The sequence below is a fragment of the Clinocottus analis genome, unplaced genomic scaffold, assembly GCF_023055335.1.
Source record: "Clinocottus analis isolate CAN_PGR_092001 unplaced genomic scaffold, fCliAna1.0.p SCAF_16, whole genome shotgun sequence".
Classification (NCBI taxonomy): domain Eukaryota; kingdom Metazoa; phylum Chordata; class Actinopteri; order Perciformes; family Cottidae; genus Clinocottus; species Clinocottus analis.
The window spans coordinates 10231950-10249449 of NW_027175887.1; the positions used below are offsets into that span (position 1 = coordinate 10231950).

General features: G+C 42.7%; 3 protein-coding genes across 5 annotated transcripts in view; 1 reads left to right on the top strand and 2 right to left on the bottom strand.

Moving 5' to 3' along the window:
- LOC137786873 (heat shock protein 75 kDa, mitochondrial-like) overlaps nt 1–7911 on the top strand; it is a 45627-nt gene extending 37716 nt beyond the window's left edge. Inside the window, exons 1-19 of one of the 3 annotated variants that reach the window (XM_068579002.1) lie at nt 563–732; nt 1574–1680; nt 1717–1828; nt 1938–2020; nt 2347–2487; nt 2951–3022; nt 3146–3306; nt 3425–3534; nt 3618–3691; nt 4121–4276; nt 4535–4655; nt 4773–4842; nt 4995–5142; nt 5240–5425; nt 5895–6033; nt 6123–6208; nt 6375–6520; nt 6632–6704; nt 7098–7911. In XM_068579002.1, the coding sequence (XP_068435103.1) occupies nt 612–732; nt 1574–1680; nt 1717–1828; nt 1938–2020; nt 2347–2487; nt 2951–3022; nt 3146–3306; nt 3425–3534; nt 3618–3691; nt 4121–4276; nt 4535–4655; nt 4773–4842; nt 4995–5142; nt 5240–5425; nt 5895–6033; nt 6123–6208; nt 6375–6520; nt 6632–6704; nt 7098–7199 (2208 nt within the window). In that variant the 5' untranslated portion in view covers nt 563–611 and the 3' untranslated portion in view covers nt 7200–7911. Of the gene's footprint in view, nt 1–562; nt 733–1573; nt 1829–1937; nt 2021–2346; nt 2488–2950; nt 3023–3145; nt 3307–3424; nt 3535–3617; nt 3692–4120; nt 4277–4534; nt 4656–4772; nt 4843–4994; nt 5143–5239; nt 5426–5894; nt 6034–6122; nt 6209–6374; nt 6521–6631; nt 6705–7097 lie in introns of those variants that run through there. The other 2 variants (XM_068579001.1, XM_068579003.1) reach the window with 2 other exon arrangements.
- A 57-nt stretch (nt 7912–7968) lies between these two features.
- On the bottom strand, nt 7969–13889 carry LOC137786874 (MAPK regulated corepressor interacting protein 2-like). Its single transcript, XM_068579004.1, has 5 exons — nt 13349–13889; nt 13174–13243; nt 12579–12718; nt 11153–11251; nt 7969–8373 (listed from the first exon to the last, which is right to left on the bottom strand). Exons 1-5 carry the CDS (start codon nt 13398–13400, stop codon nt 8303–8305), a joined length of 432 nt encoding a protein of 143 aa, XP_068435105.1. The 5' UTR covers nt 13401–13889; the 3' UTR covers nt 7969–8302.
- Nucleotides 13890–14538: 649 nt separating this feature from the next.
- LOC137786786 (glycerophosphodiester phosphodiesterase 1-like) overlaps nt 14539–17500 on the bottom strand; it is a 4362-nt gene continuing 1400 nt past the window's right edge. The window contains exons 3-6 of the mRNA XM_068578881.1: nt 17138–17243; nt 16646–16738; nt 16240–16451; nt 14539–15729 (exon numbers count right to left, since the gene is read on the bottom strand). Of these exons, the coding sequence (XP_068434982.1) occupies nt 15582–15729; nt 16240–16451; nt 16646–16738; nt 17138–17243 (559 nt within the window). The 3' untranslated portion in view covers nt 14539–15581. The remainder of the gene's footprint in view (nt 15730–16239; nt 16452–16645; nt 16739–17137; nt 17244–17500) is intronic.

Consider the following 17500-nt stretch of genomic DNA (forward strand, 5'->3'; position numbering starts at 1 on the left):
ACACTTATATTTTATCAAATAACTTTTTTTGATTTTTTTTTGTTTTAATAGATGTAATCTCACGTACCCCTGGAGTATTTTCAATACCCCCAGGTCTACATGTACTTTGACATGTTTGCTTAAGGCAAGGAAAAACTCACAACTTCCACATTTAAGAAGTTGGACCCGTCAGATGTTTCACATTTTTTTGTTTGGCAAAATTATTCCCGGCAATCATCAAAAGAGATAGTCATGTATTGTATTGCTATAATTGTATATTTGTATTTGATTGTTTATCCTAATTTGACCTTGAAGGGCAAATTAAAAAATGAAATTACTCCACTTCAAATAATGGAGGCTACACAACAGACACAGTTTGTGTAAATACTAGTGGTATCACTGCGGGCGGGTTTTCACACATCGATTAACTTTAACCGTACACTTAACTACTTTATACACGAGAGTATTTACAACCAACGGGAGGGTCATTTTTTACTTCGCATCAGGCAGTGTAATGGACGCCTTGCTGACGTCATCACAAGGCGCAGTTGCGGGTCCTTTCTGCTCCGGTGTGCGTTCCACGGTCAAGCGGCCTGTCCGTCGCCTCTCTTCTTGCCCCCTCGTCTGTCACCATGTCCCGCTGCCTCGCGCTGGCTCGGTTCGCCCTGGGTTCCGCTCAACGGCTCAACTCGCGACTCCCGTTATGTGCGCGAGGGCTGAGCTGCCAAGTGACCTCGCGCTCCCTCGCTGGAGGTAAGCTGTGTGTATGTGTGCGCGCGCGTGTGTGTTAGTTAGCCTGTTAAAAGATCTAATACGTTCAAAGCTATGTGAACTCTGCTGCGGATAATATCCTCATTTTCAGCCTGCTGTCTAATAACACGAGCTCGTGAAGTAATAAAAAAAAAACTGCTACGTATGAATTTAAATCGAAGGTTTGCTTCGAGAGGCTCAATCATTGCGTCATTACTTGATATTGAGGGTTGAACTGATAGTTGGTGTCAAGTGATTGTATTCATCATTGTATAACTTGGCATAACTGTTCCAGTTATGATTTAATTGTATTTAAATTTAAAGTGTGCAACCTTAAACACTTCTCCTCTGAGCATATGTGCATGCTGAGAGGTTTTCGGATGCTGAGCTCACGTGACTACAATCCCTCCCAATAATGAATATACCACCTTATGCGTGGTATTGCATTACAATGTTGACTTGAAGGATTCTGAATATATTTTGATTGACAGTTGCAGCACTTTTTGCAGTGTTAATAATAATAATGATAATCAAGCATGGCTTTAGTTTGGACTCTCTTCCCATACATTGTTTTAATCTTCACCTGTGGTTCTGATCATACATGTTGGTCATGATGAAGAGTTGCTGTGAAGGGTTTCTCCTAAAAGAGCAAGTCATCTAATATGTATAATCATTCACTATATTACTGTCTCTTTAGATTATTCTTGAGTGTAGTTATTAGACTATTGGTTAATAGTGTTTTCATTAGAAAAGACGTCTTCAGGCATTCATAAAAACAAATGTGTCAATGACACAGCTTCTATGTGAAGCAGCCCCAGCAGCTGAGTAGTCCTCTTGTCATCAGGCGTGCAGGTTGCACAGCAGCAGAGGTGGAGCAGTCGGCACGGAGTGTGGAGCTCCCAGCGGTCTGGCCTCGGCTTCGGCCAGCAGTCTTACTACAACACCCAGCAGGCCGAGAAGGAGGCCGAGAAGGAGGCCGAGAAGGAGGCCGAGAAGGAGGCCGAGAAGGAGGCCGAGAAGGAGCCTGAGAAAGAGGCTGAGAAAGAGCCCGAAGAGGAGCCTCTGCACAACATCATCGGGGACACGGAGTCCGTTCAAGGTCCTGCAACAGCTGCGGATAAACTTCTGCTTTAGTGTTACGGTGAAGTCGATCATCATCAGTGAGATTTAAGGTGCTCTGACTCTGACTCTTTCTCTGATCCGTGCAGGTAGTTTTTCCAAACATGAATTTCAGGCTGAGACGAAAAAACTTCTGGACATTGTTGCCAGGTCCTTGTACTCGGAGAAAGAGGTAAGAGAGTGTGTGTGAGATCTATTAACTCGGACAATGATTTTATCATGCGTTAAGAGCATTTTATTATTATTTTTTAGCATTGGGAGGGGCTTAACACTGCTGCACTTTGAAATTGACATTTTCATTTTCAATGAAACCCACATTTTTTTGGGTATTCTTAATTTTAAATTCAAATTTTTACCTGAAGTTGTAATTCTGTGTAGAAGGAGGACCTAGACAAAAAAAAAGCTTTTCAATGTACGGAGTTAACTGTACATATGACAATAAAAACATCTATCTAACTATATGTAATATAACTTTTCTTCTCTTCCTCGTCCCACCAGGTGTTCATCAGGGAGTTGATCTCCAACGGCAGCGACGCTCTGGAAAAACTGCGCCATAAACTGATGACAGCAGGTGGAGAAACTGCTCCGATGGAGATCCACCTTCAGACTGATGGGGCCAAGGGCACCTTCACCATCCAGGTATGAACGTGTGCAACATGCAGTCTGTATAAAATATGCTGCGTCAGCATTATCCTTTTTGGGACCTTTCTTTGTTGGACTTTTCAGACACATGTTGATTTTCAGTGAAACGAGCAGCATCATAGAAAAAATAGAATGCTTTTTATTTAATGTTTTTATTTATATGTTCAACATCATAAAATACAAACTTTTACATGAATTACATACATATAACGCCACCATTAACAATGCTGCATTGACCAAGACGGAAAGCGAGAGAAACAAACAAACTCAAAACGAGAATGCGCCTCCTGTTTTAATAAAAGAATATAAGTATTTAAATTTCTGTATTTGAGTGAAAAGGGTCTTCTGGGGAACTCTGGCTCCGAGTCAGATGTTGAGACAGACGCCACCTGGTGGAGGAATATTACAACAAGCGGTGGCGACTTCAATGAGTGACTGGAGCTTTCTGTTGTCCTGACAGGACACCGGAGTGGGGATGAACAAAGAGGACCTGGTGGCTAACCTCGGGACTATCGCCCGCTCCGGATCCAAGGTGATTTTCTTTCAAAGACTCGTGTGACTACTTTATGTCTCTGTATGTCCCACTTCACTTGTAACTACAATGTTTCTTCTTCCTTCTGTTGTTAAAATAAATCCTGTCTTTGCTACATTGCAGGCCTTTCTGGATGCCCTGCAGGACAAGGCGGAGGCCAGCAGCACCATCATCGGTCAGTTCGGGGTGGGATTCTACTCGGCCTTCATGGTGGCCGACCGTGTAGAAGTCTACTCTCGGTCCGCTGAGCCCGACGCGCCAGGATACAAGTGGTCCTCCGACGGGTGAGCGGGAGGAAAGGGATGATCGGGATCAAGAGCAGGAACACGTCCTCCGTCCTCGGCTCACAGCAGAATGTTTATCACAAAGATGTGATAATCCCACATTCTCTGTCTTCTTCAGCTCTGGAGTTTTTGAGATCGCCGAAGCCAGCGGCGTCCAACAGGGGACGAAGATCGTGCTCCACTTCAAAGACGACTGCAAGGAGTTTTCCTCCGAGGACAGAGTTAAAGGTACGACTGCCGGAGCGATGACGCGCGTTACCGTCGCGTCATCGTTCCGTGGGCTTACGAGCTGCTTCTGCCTCTCTTCACAGAGGTCGTCACAAAGTACAGCAACTTTGTCAGCTTCCCCATCTTCCTGAACGGACGGAGGCTCAACACTCTGCAGGTGAGCGGCTCTAACTCTGGAGTTCAATTGTTCTTGATCCAAAGACTCAGTAAGTCAGTGCAACGGGTCCCAAAATCCATGGTATGAAGCAGCAAGTTCTGTTTAACACAAAACAACCCCGGCTACCAGGCTGGCTGTTGTAATTGAAGATAGTTCACTTTTGCTGACTTCAGAGTGAGAACTATTTATTTGCTAGATATGGTTCGCATACGAGGAATTTGTCTTGGCGGGTGGTGCATACATTGGACAAACAGCAATAATCAACACAGTGTAATAAATAGAAACATATTACATTGAGAATATAAAATAAAGTGCACAGATAACAGTACTATAGACGAGTGTCCTGTAGGTGTGTATGTGAAAGTGTAATGTTAAAGTAACACTCGTTAATATTGTGCCTCTATTGTGACTCCCTCTGTCTCCCGTCAGGCCTTGTGGATGATGGAGCCGAAGGAGATCAGTGACTGGCAGCACGAGGAGTTCTACCGCTACGTGGCTCAGGCCTACGACAAGCCGCGCTACACGCTGCACTACCGTGCCGACGCCCCACTCAACATCCGCAGCATCTTTTACGTCCCCGACTCGGTGAGCGGCTCAATGTCGACGCGTCAATGTTTATTTCTCATTAGTTTCACTCGTTAGAGTGAAACTCTCACCTGCCTCTTTAACAAGAACGTTTAAGATGTTAATCTGGGACTCAAACCAGCAACTTTCCAGGCCCCAAATGGGTCGCAACAGCCCCTAAAATAATGCCGACCTCTATTAAAGATCACGTGATGTAACTTATAGGGTTGTCTTCTCGGTGGTACCTATGTTTACGAAGAATAACTTATTCATCAACAGAAGCCGAGCATGTTTGACGTGAGCAGGGAGATGGGCTCCAGCGTGGCTCTGTTCAGCAGGAAGGTGCTGATCCAGACCAAAGCCACGGACATCTTGCCCAAGTGGCTTCGCTTCCTCCGAGGTCTGGATCCCCCCCCCCCAGCACGTCCACCTGCTTGTTTCCACTCTACTCTGCTTTTAAATGCACGTTTCAGTACTGTGCTAAACTGTGTGTGTGTCTGTGTCTGTCTGTGTGTAGGTGTGGTGGACAGTGAGGACATCCCGTTGAATCTGAGCAGAGAGCTGCTGCAAGAAAGCGCCCTCATCAGGTACAACACACGTCATGTGTTTTCTTGCCGTTCCTCTTTCTCATCAAAATCTATATTTAATTGTGAATTCCCGATGCATTTCTCAGTTTCCCACCTTGTACTCTAACATCAATGCGCCCGTTTGTTTTCGGCGCCCCTGCCTCTGGCTTCAGGAAGCTCCGTGACGTTCTGCAGCAGAGAGTGATCCGCTTCCTGCTGGACCAGAGCAAGAAGGAGCCGGAGAAGTACAGCAAGTTCTTTGAGGACTACGGCCTCTTCATGAGGGAGGGCATCGTCACCACCCAGGAGCAGGACGTCAAGGTGACTTTGAGAGTGGAAACGACTCGTTACGGATGTGGTACGGTATCTTGAACGTGATTGCAGAACTGTGGACCCTCCTCTCTCTGTCTGTGTCCAGGAGGACATTGCGAAGCTGTTGAGGTTTGAGTCTTCAGCTCTGCCGGCGGGTCAGCACACCAATCTGATGGAGTACTCCTCCCGCATGGCGGCGGGCACACGCAACATCTACTACATGTGCGCGCCCAACCGCCATCTTGCCGAGCACTCCCCCTACTTTGAGGCCATGAAACAGAAAGACATGGAGGTGAGGAATCGATATGTTGAAGTCACTTTTTAATACAAGTACTCTCTTCATTTTTGTTTTTTTTTAGTCCCATGTCGCTTTCATTCCATTTAATTTTATCCAAGGCAACTTACAATAAGTGTATTCAACCATAAGTACAAACTCAGAACAACAGGAATCAAGAAAGTACAATTTCTTCAAGAAAGCCAAACTACAAAGTGCTATCAGTAAGTGCCATTTAAGTGCTACTGAGGTGCTACTTAAGTGCTACTTTCTTTATCCAAGGTATATTTGTGAAAAAAAGTGCTTTCACAATTACTAATTTACTGTTCCAGTTGGCTTGATATTTTAACTCACCACATAAGATAATTATGTAATAGTCCGCACTCCTTGTCATCTGACAATAAAAACAGACAAGATTTAAATTCTGCCACTGAAAAGCAGATCAAACCGGTCGATGTGGATGCAAGCGGCTCTCGTGTCTTCTCAGGTGCTGTTCTGCTACGAGCAGTTCGACGAGCTCACGCTGCTCCACCTCCGCGAGTTCGACAAGAAGAAGATGATCTCCGTGGAGACCGACATCGTGGTGGATCACTACAAAGAGGAGAAGTTTGAAGACATCAAGCCCGGTGCGCTCCGCTCTCATGTGTCCAGTGTAGCAGGGCCACTCTCATGGCCGTGGTCTTGACGGCGGTTTGTTGCCTCTTCTCTCCTGCAGCCTCCGAGCGCCTGACGCAGGAGCAAGCAGACGACCTGTTGTCCTGGATGAAGAACGCTTTGGGCCCCCGAGTCACCAACATAAAGGTGAGGACGAGACGAATCTGTGTCAAAGCCTTAACTGTGTTCTCATGACAAAATTAATTGGTTTAGTCGTGAATTCAAATCAGTTTAAAAAAAAAAAAAAAAATTTCATGAAGTAAAGTTCATTTCATCTGACCTGAATAATTGTTTTTCCTGATCTGGCCTGTAGCTGACTCCTCGGCTAGACACCCACCCAGCTATGATCACTGTCCTGGAAATGGGTGCTGCACGCCACTTCCTCCGCACCCAGCAGCTGGCTCGCACCCCCGAAGAGAGAGCTCAGATACTGCAGCCCACACTGGAGATCAATGCAGGGTGAGAAGGAGTGTGTGTCTGTGTGGTTTACCAAATGGAATAAAATGATCAGTCTGCATCACTGTGTGTTTATGTCCAGCGCTCACTTTCCTGTACTTCTTTTTCTGACAGACATGATTTGATCAAGAAGCTGCAGGCGCTGAAGGACACAAACTCTGAACTGGCTGGTCTGTTACTGGAACAGGTACAGTGGGTTATTACAGCTGCATGTGGAAAACACACTTATCTTTGTTTTCTGCTCCAGGTTAGGATAATCTACAACAATGTCATACTGTTTGCTCTTCAGGTCCTCATGGTATAATCCTTTATGCTCCTTTTTAGGCTTTTAATTTAAAATGTGCAGGAAGTCTTGAGTCAGACATCTTAACAGCACTCAATCAGTAGAAGTGGATGATTAATTTCAGAATAAACCATTCTGGGGAACAATTTAGGGCATTAGATAGAAACTGATTCATACATGAATAAATGTCGGTTATTTCTAGCAACTCAGTCAACTTTGTCTGTTTACGTGATTTGTTAATTGGCTTAAAGTCTCATCAGTGCAGTTTAACATGCTCACCTTGTCTGTATTTTGCAGATCTATGATAACGCCATGATCACAGCAGGCCTGAACGATGATCCCCGACCAATGGTTTCCCGCCTGAATGACCTGCTGACTAAAGCTCTGGAGAAGCACTGAGAGCCGACGTGAACGGTGCAGATGAACTTGGTTTTGACGGTGGCGGCTTGTGAAGTATTTACAGGCGTACAAAGCTGCAGACATTGTTGATCTGGAGCCATAAAATACCATCCACCCCCCTCCCTCTGGAGTACTTCATTCATTATGGAGAGCACGTTAAGGCTTCAAAAGCACAGCTGGCGTGAAGATGAACCGCTGGAAGCTTCTCCATAAACACTTGTTTATGCTCCACGTCGTCCACATGGATGAAACCAGTTAAACAACGAGATTAAGAGGGAAAGCAGGCAAAAGTAAGCAAGACGCATAAAACAAAGCAATTCAGGCCAAGAGTGTGGAAGCAAATCTGATTTCTAAATGTTCTTGCTCTACTGTATGCAACTAGAGCCTAAATATGAGCCGCTTTATCATGAAGTGTGGTTTAGAGTTTGGAAATAAGACGTCCCCACTGCTGAATAGCAGTTACATTTTTTTTTTATAAGCCCTCCAATATCGTTCATATTTATCCCATTATTTAATTTTGTTGACTTTTGCATTTCCAGAAGCTGAAGATCTGAGTTGAATGTGTATTTTATGTAATTAATGTTTTTTGAACTGTCAAAATTAAAAAAAAAAAAAAAATCATTCATGTAAATGTGACTCAGTGGTGGATTCTCAGCAGGTTCCATTGGTATTATGAAAGAGCCAGCGAACCTAATAAAATGCATTTAAAATACTTTGAAAGTGTGTGTGCTCCTGCTGACATCAATGAGGAGTTGATGAATTAAAAAAGATTCTCAGACATATTCTTGAAAATACACTTTTACTGCATTTCAAAAAGGAACATGACATATCTGTTGTGGAAAGACGAGAAACCTCGACTCCAAGTCGTTCTCCAGTGTGCTGTCTGACGCAGAGAGAATATTCGGAGACGGCTTGCAGTTCAAATGCGAGAGTTCAAGTGAGGCGGTTCTCTGTGGTTTCTATGCAAGCGTCCCAGCGCTGTCCGTCCATGTAAAACCACATGGGGGCATTTGTAACCCGGCACACCTGCCAGGCCTCCTCTCCACTGAGCCATCCTGCTTCAGGTCTCCACTCTGTCAAGATTCACAAATCCCAGAGAAGGGTCAGGATAGCTTGTCAATGTTGGCTAGGAAACGTTGGGCCCACCATTCATCCAGATCTATGGGGACAAAGTCTGGAAAAAAATAAAACCACGAGATCAGATTAAAAGTCTGTTACCATTTGCAACCGTTCATTTGTGTCCTATAGCGATGACAGACACTGAATAGCAGTCATTGTAATTAAACATTTTAAATCATGATATATTTTAGCTCAGCACAAATAACTGTGCTGTCTGTTACATTTCTGTAATACATGTGTAAAAATAGAGAGTGACACATGTCTTGATACAGAATTAAGCACTAATGTTGGTTATATTTGAACTCTAATGCTAACAGGAGTTGAGCATTAGCTCGCATTTCCAGTCAGCGTTTTGTCGCCCTCCGGTGGTCACAGTGAGAAACTGCAACATTCAGTTAAATTGTAAAATATTATATTTATTAGGACTTTCTTATGGCCTAATATGCTCCCTCTCTGTCTGACAACCTGATAAGCAAGTCAGACATGTACTAGAGCGCTAAACCATTCGGGGCTTTATTGACTATAATCATGATTTTGAAGATGAGTCTGCGTTGTACTGGGAGCCAATTAAGTTATTTCAGGACCGGAGTAATATGTTCAAATGGTCGTGTGTCTGTAAGGATTGTAGCTGCTGGATTTTAATTGAGGTTGAGCCATCTTCTTGAATTTTTACATAGAAAGTTTAAGTAGTCAAACCGGTTTGATATAAATACATAAACCAGTTCGGGTCAGTTTAAGATGGCTCTATGAAAATCTCTATGACATTCTTTAATTAATACAACCATAAAAATGTATGTCATGTGACACTGGCTTTTTCTGCTATTCCATGACGTACTATAATATTACTTTTATATGCGAGTTTTATGAAATACTACTTTTTCATGATTTAATTACATTTCACATGGCCTTTCTATAACAATATACAATACAGTAGCGTTTCCCCTACCATTATAATAGGGGGGCGGGGCGCCCCCCTGAAAAAACCCCGCCCCCCTCTAATTTTCTCTATGGCGCCAGATCACACGGAGTCAAGTTGTCTTTCCTGTAGAACAGATTTACACCTTTATCTGTTATTGAACAAACTAAACGGCCGTATTTTATTGATCGGATCTACACACAGCTTGTCAGACGCTTGCGCGCAGACGCTTGCGCGCAGACGCTTGCGCGCAGACGCTTGCGCGCAGACGCTTGCGCGCAGACGCTTGCGCGCAGACGCTTGCGCGCAGACGCTTGCGCGCAGACGGATGAGCACTAAGCACACGCACAGCAGCGGATAGAGAGCGTCAAAAAATATGTCGCGTGAAAAGTAGACAACTAAGTTATATCTGCGTTTTAAACGCTCCCAGGTTGAAGATGGCATCAGTAGCTCTCCTGCAAGGATCACCGGAGCAACTCTCTGAACGATGCTCTCTGAACTTAAAGTGAAACGAGCCAAAGTGCTCGTGTCTTGTACCAACAATGAGCTGCTGGCTTCACATCTTACAAAAGTACAAAGTACACGGACATAAAACTACTCGGACATAAAACTAAGTCAATAATAAATATATGGAGAAATGCCTGTACTGTCGGGTAAATGTTTAGTTTTGCCGTTAACAAGTTAAACTTGCGCATGCACGACTCGCCGATTCTTGGCGTTTTGCCAAAAGTCAATCTCCAGAAGTTTCCGTCAGGTTTTTTTCTGCTGTTCCGTCTCTCGAAACAGAAAACAGATCTCAGATGAACATGGAGCATAAACTAAGAGCAGCCGTATCAAATCTACAAATACAGCTCAGTGCAGCCACTAATACTGATACAACCTGATGCTCACGTATCTGCACTCATGCTGTTTTGTCAAAAAAAATATTAGCTCATTGTTTTCCACAAGTAACTAATTATTAGTTATTGTTTTGCACATAGAACAATGAAAATAATGTTCTCTAAGTGATTGCAATTTTAAAAGAAATTGGTCTGATGGAGCAACCTTGTTTACTTGAAAGTTATTGTAATTTCCTTTATTCTGTCACTATAAAAGCACAGAGGGATTCACAAAATTTTGTTATTTACAGAAAAAGTTTGAGAACCACTGTATTAAGGGTCTGTGTCGTCGTCGTTGCCGCCGCCCCCCCCCCCCCCCCCCACGAAGCTGTAAACCTAGGGGAAACACTGCTGCTGTACTCTCACATTTTCATGACATCCTATGAGAGGACATATTTTTGTGCCATAGTGGAGGCCATAGTAGTTAACCAACAGACAGTGACATTACTGTGCATCACTTACTATAAAGAAATACATACATGAATGAAATGAAACAAAAGATCCATTCAGCCCGATTATCGTGCAGGGAAAAAAAGTATCCGCTCAAAAGATTGGTTGTGTATGATGCAACTCCGTATTTGATTTCAGTCCTGGCTGTAGCATGGTTTTGATTATTATCTGCTTATGCAAAGAATACCAATAATCAAAAACTGTACAGTACAGACTACACGGATGAGTCAACAAAGTTGCTGCAACTCATTTAGACTATGAGGAGAGACGGGCGAGTGACCTCTGCTGGCTTCCTTCCAGCTGGAAGGATCAGAAGCAGGTCCACTAATCCTCGGTTGGCCGGTTGTCATAAACCAATACAACAGTATGTCTTTGGGCTGTTGTCGTAAGAAAAACAACTGAAAAGTTAAGAATTCACCACTTCAAGCAAAACGTTCAAGAACACCGGGGTCAAGGCACAAATCCTGTAAACCTCCTGTTCTTCATGGACATATTTGTACATTTAATATCTTGCCATTAAAATGTACATGAATGCTCGGGAGGATGGCACAGTGTGATGAGGACTGTAAGAGGGTGAGGAGGGTACTCACTGTCCATGTGCAGGCTTGGAGTGGGTTCTTTGTAGTGGACCGCTCCCTGGGCCTCTTCTGACCCCTGGCCGGGCCCCTGCTGCACCACCTCCTGCCAGGCTTAAAACACAACGACTCGGTCAGTACATCATCCCTGTAATAATAATAATAATAATAATAATAATAATAATAATAATAATAATAATACTGCCACTGAAGCACTACTTTATGTATGTGGAGGTATCATACATTAGGTTGACTGAAGCCATCCCCTTTGGGCTCGCTGAAATTGTGTTTTTTTTTTACAATTAATCCATTAATCAAAAATAATCTCTAGAAGCAGATAAATCCATTATGCAATGATTATTACAGCTAAAATAACTGCATGTTTTTGCTTTAATACACCGCTAATAAACAACAAAGTCTGTGCAGGAGCAGCATCTAACATAGTTCACACAATTAAACCAACCCTATAATAAATAATGAACCCTAGAATAAAGTATCAAACATGTAATTACGGAGTCACGGCAAATGTCCTTATATGCCAAGGTATAATATTCTGCACCCAAGTATCACAACCACAGCAAACAAACAAATAGTCCACAAGGGCAACTGCTTCAAAGGCCAACCACACGTCGGCATTTCAAATACTACAACATGTGGACTGGTCCCATTTAGTGTGTGTGCGTGCGTATATGTGCGAGCGTGCGTGTGTGTGTGTGTAATAGATATGTATCTCTGGTAGCTACCCTTAGGTCATGACTTTCAGAAAACTTGTGCTTGTCTATAGCATGTATTGAGGTATTTCAGAGGGTAAAAGAATGAATCAACCATGAGCAGCACGCTCTCTGCGACAGGGGGCGGGGGTTGGGTCAGGCCTTCTTTGTGTCCTTGTCCACCAAACAACAAGGTTACTGGAGTTGTTTATGAGCTGCTTCAGCACCAGAAACTAACAGGACACAGAAAGTAAGGCCAGCCAAGCTAAATGAAGTCTCCCAGTGACTGAATGAGCCTCTGAATGTTAAAGAGAAGCGCTTGCTCCAAAACTAGGTCACTGTGTGTAGAGTTTCAACCAGACCCAATAAAACACTTCATCCCGTCAGAAGTCTTTGTCGTCTTTCCTCAAAGGGGACAACGGACTCTTTCCCCTGAGTGGCTGGTGGCTGGGTGTTAGTTTAAGCCTAAAATGTGTCCGCGTGGGCCATGACAAGTGTGATATGTGGGTGTGAAGGCCTTTTTCTGCTAGGTGCCTATCATAGCTATCAGTGTCAGAGCAGCTGTGTGTGGGTGGGGCCAGAGACGGGGAGGCTAGCGTTTCATTAAAACACTTGATGATGGAACAATGTCATTCACAAAACCGCCGACAAGGAACAGGTTTATGGACGCAGCGAGACAATGAAAAATGTCGTCTCGTCTTTCCAGTTTGACTGTTCCTTTATTCCCTTACCATCATAAACAAATTTGACGTTTTCCTCGTGCACAGGTGTGAAGCTCTCTTCCTGCTGGGTGTCTTCAGGGAGAGCCGGAGCAGGGTTATGGTACTTCTTACCATTCGGACGGCTGAAAACTATCTTGGGTGCAGGAAGGCTGATGGGTACAAGAAAAACAAATACAACATGTTCTGAATTAATCTGAAGTTTTCTGCCGATCTGCATATGTATTGGACAACTCATTTCTCAAAGTATCTGCATTTGGGACAGAACTCAAGCCTGGTTGGTTGTGTGGAAGACAAAGATTGAACAGCTGAAGGAAGGACCATGTGGGTCCTTGACTTCCTACAAGGTCACACACACAGACAGACATGGGGGGTTGAAAGGCAGTAAACCGCCCATCAGGCAGACGGCGGCTCAGTGAAGCTACTGTGTAAAGAAGATGTTAGAAATCATTCAGGCTGATGAACCAAGGCCGTCTCAATCTGATGACGTCCACTGCTGCCAACACACAGAGAGAGAGAGAGAGAGAGAGAGAGAGAGAGAGAGAGAGAGAGAGAGAGAGAGAGAGAGAGAGAGAGAGAGACGTTGTTCTAAAGGTGGCACACTTACTCTGGCATACTCCAGGACGTTTGTTTGTGCTTGAAGTCGTTTATTTTGTTGTCATGTTGCTGAGTAGGCCCTAAAATGACAGAAAGTTTACATTGTACTTCAAAGAAAACTACAAATTGGCATGGTGCCTATGCGTGTTGGATCTGTGCGTTTGAGTTACAGTTTAGAGTCTCACCTGTTCGTCGCTGGGTGACCAGTTTGCTTGGACCCTTTGTAATGGTGTACATCCTGCGCAGGAAAAGTCACCTGTACAATGTGAGTTCGGCACTTTGAAGTGGGTCCCGGGCGGCGCGGATGCAGGTGGAGCACGCCTCCTTTAATCAAGGGCACTTTGAGGCGAACACGTTCCTCCAGGATCTGTTGACGGATAAAAAAAAAACTCCCGGGGTGCGAGAGAAGTCGCTCCTCTACTCAGATGAATTTCACTCGCACTCGCAGGACGAAAGTTTGAAGCCAACGCAAATAAACCGAGCCGACATGAGACGACACGAGCTGCTCGGTGACCGCGTCGGGAACAGAGCCGTGCGCCGCTTTCTTCTCCGCGTAAAAGCAGCAAGCGGGACGCATGTCACGCGACCCTCCCCTTCTCACCTGCCGACCCCCAGTGCAGACCCTGAACGTAACTCACTTTGGTGCTGAAGTGTCCTGCGCTTCTACAATGTCACATAACCTGGACACAGAGCGTCTGTTATTCATAAGTGGACGCACACCGTGGTGGCACGCCGCTCCTCGACGTCCTCGCACGCTTCCTCGGCGCCTTAAAGAGACAGTGTCCCCTGATTGTGCAACATTTGTAATATCGACCAGAGACCAAGGTCCACTATTTGTTCCATATCCATATCATCGAGGTCAATTAAATGCAGTTAAGTTATGGCCCGTTCAAAAAGTAATGGCTTACATAAATAAAATGCTGTCAGAGGAGTTAAATTTGCAGAATAATAATTTTATTCAATGGGGGATCATTTGTTATCTCTACCATAAGTCCCCCATATGCCCAACGTCTCTGTGTTTACAGTACACGCAGGCCCTCGAGGGCAGGTGCACAGTGCGATCACATACACACAACTATGTTTACAATGCAACAGAGCTTTACAGCGATTCAACTGACTGAATGTGGTCAATTAAAAGATGGGTTGACAAAGATACCCAGCTTGTCACTAACAGAAACCAAAATAGAGAACACTCAACTAATACTTAAAAACTAAAATTATAATTAGGATTTTCACTTAAAAGGCATTATTAACCCCCATCAGTTGTAAAAAAAATTGAGTTAAATTCAATATATATATATATATATATATATATATATATATATATATATATATATATATATATATATATATATATAAAAGATATTTTGATGATTGATTTTATGAGTTGTCTTTCACTAGAATACATTCTTAACATGACAGAAAAGGGAAAGAAAAGATACATGTTTATATATGTATTTATCTCCATGAAACAAGTTCTTTGTGATTAATCACCAACATCTTAACTTCCTAAAATATTCTTTACTGCCAATATGTTTAAATGTGACTGTTTTCCAGCCAAACAATAAAGATATATTAAAATAAGAGTAAGCATTCCTCCCTCTTAAAGCAGATGGATAATTATGTAAAGCAGCATTAGATCATAATGTGAAGAAATCAAATCAATAAAAGAATTACAGGTTATATTGTATCTAATGCAAAAATTGTTGCACCTAATGAGTAATGATAGAAGGCAAGTTACTGAACAATCAAGTATCATTGTGATAGAATATTAACAAGAGATGTGAAATAGTCCATTATAATACATGATAGCAGGCAATGATATGTTACAAATATGTTCCACGTGTCTAACTTTTTACACTCACATTTCTTTAAAACCTCTGGAAGATTAGCACAGAAGGTAGAAAATACCTTTAATGTAACATATTCATAATCCCTGGTCCTGGAGAGTAGGCAATGCTGCTGGTAGTCGGATAAAGACAAGGAAGTATACAGCTCTTCATGGTTTAACGTATCTGTTGATTTAAGAAGGGACATTACCTCTATGCCAGCTACAGGTAATGATGTGTTCTTACCTCGACAGTAGATCTTATGTATTTATGTAAAGCTTGGATTGTTTGATTGCCACAAAAAAGCGATTTAGCACCAAATATCTAGCATCCCTTTACCTTATAATTAACTTCATCTCCATATGATACATTTATTTATTTTTTCAACATCCATTTCTGTATTTTATGTTTTTTGAAAGGACGATAAACTGGGGAATGTATTAATAACCGTATTTATGTATTCTAGTCAAACTAAGAAGTTTTCAACTAATTTGTTCATTAAGAAGCTGTAAAATGTTTTCTTTTACAAGTTGAAACATCCTAGTGTGTGTGTGTGTGTGTGTGTGTATGTGTGTGTGTGTGTGTTCAGTCAGTCATGTGGATCACTGTCTTCCAGCAGACTGTCCGTGATGTAGCCGATCTTCAGAACATTTTGGTAGTAGTTTTTCTCCACAGCCGTGTTTACAATCCAGCCCACGACCTCCACACCGCGCTCCGCCCAGTACTGGATGTAGTCCCTGAGCGAAAGAAAATACATTTACAGCTCAGTAAATAAGATAAGCCAACAAAACATCTATATATGTATATACACACCAGAAGGGCTAAGTCTGATAAACATAGGGCTAAGCAAACAAGATGAGACAGTTAAAGCATGCCATATTTATTTGAGCCACGTTTTGAGAATGACAGGAGTCAAAGGAAGCATGTCCCCAAATTGTAAAGCTATTGACAATTGATGGAAATACCTTTTTAAAGAAGCAATGTACTAAAGCACCCACTGCTGCTTATGAGGGAGTTGTGTGTTTTGCGGTTGCTTTAAGTTTTCATTCATATTTTCCTTTATGGATCATGTCTGATTTTGTAACCACGCATCAATGTTTTATTGTAAATTTGAATATTTGTTCATATATACACACCAATCATCAAGCCAAATGTATGGTATGTGTAACGCCGTTGGCAATATACCGTTTCTGAATTCTAATTCTGATCTGGGTAGACTTCGAGACAGTATTGTATTATCAACCTACAGTGAGACGAAGTCTTTCTGTACGAGGATGGCAGAGACCCCACAGAGTTTCCACAGTATGTGGTGGTGGGCCCAGTCCAACAAAACGTCCAGAAACCCCATCCACAGCTGGCCCGATGTCGACAGGGTCCGAGAAGTGCCATCGCCAAAGCGGCTCAGTCTCCAGGGCCGGTGGATGAGAGCCGTGACGACTCGAGCATCAGTCTGACGCATCTGTAGACCGCAAGAGGTCGAAGTCAACACAATACTGTACGATTTATGTGTGATGGTTCAGTTAAAAGCAGCAACACACCAGAAATCCATCAAATTATGTATTTTAGCAACAATATAAAAAAACAACTAAACATCGAAATAGCTTTCTAAAGATGATGATTTTCACTTGTGTTTCTCAGTCATATTTATGTTACCTTGTAGATGACTTTGGGTTCAAAGGAAGAAACAATGCTGGAATTGTACAGAACAGGGAACTTCTTATACATCTCATGGAGCACTGATGTAGCCTAGAAAAGAGTATACGTATATATTATTATTCCATAAAAAACAACAACAGTAGATTACCAACAAAACAGTATTTAAATATCCTTATTTAAAGAGATTATCAAAATTAGGGCCTTCTAGAAGGGTCAAAATGTAGGTAAGAAATAAGTCAATCTTAGTGAAAGACAGCTATAAAATCTCTGCATTGAGCATATAATAATACATTTTATTTGTATAACGCTTTAAAGGGTACTGAAGGCACTTTACATGCTAATGAAAAACAGGAGAAGCAGCAATAAAACAAGTAAGATGACAATAGTGAAAAAAAACAAGCAGTCAAATTAAAAGCAGATATGTGGCTACAGCCAGTGTACACCATTATTCCATATATTCATATCTTTTATAAAGTTATTTTTCAGTACCTTATCAGCTTGACCTTCAACGTCAAAGAAGATGGTCAGCTGGTGTCTGATGCATTCCTCCACTGCCTCCTGCAGAGTTGGGACCTTCTCCCCAGTGAACTTGTCCCTGCAGATGAAAACACACATTCTTTAAGCAACGCTCCTGCTGAATCACACTTTCATGTCATAAGTCTCTCTTTCTTTCTCCCTTATTGTCTTTACACTTTGTGACTATATCTCTGCAGCTCACACCTTATAGTATGGTGATTGCCACAGATGTCCAATGAAGTATATCTCATGTCATGGACCCATGGGCCTTTGTTTCTCTATCTCAACGTTAAATCACAAGCTAGACTAGTAGACACGACTCTTTAATATGCAGCT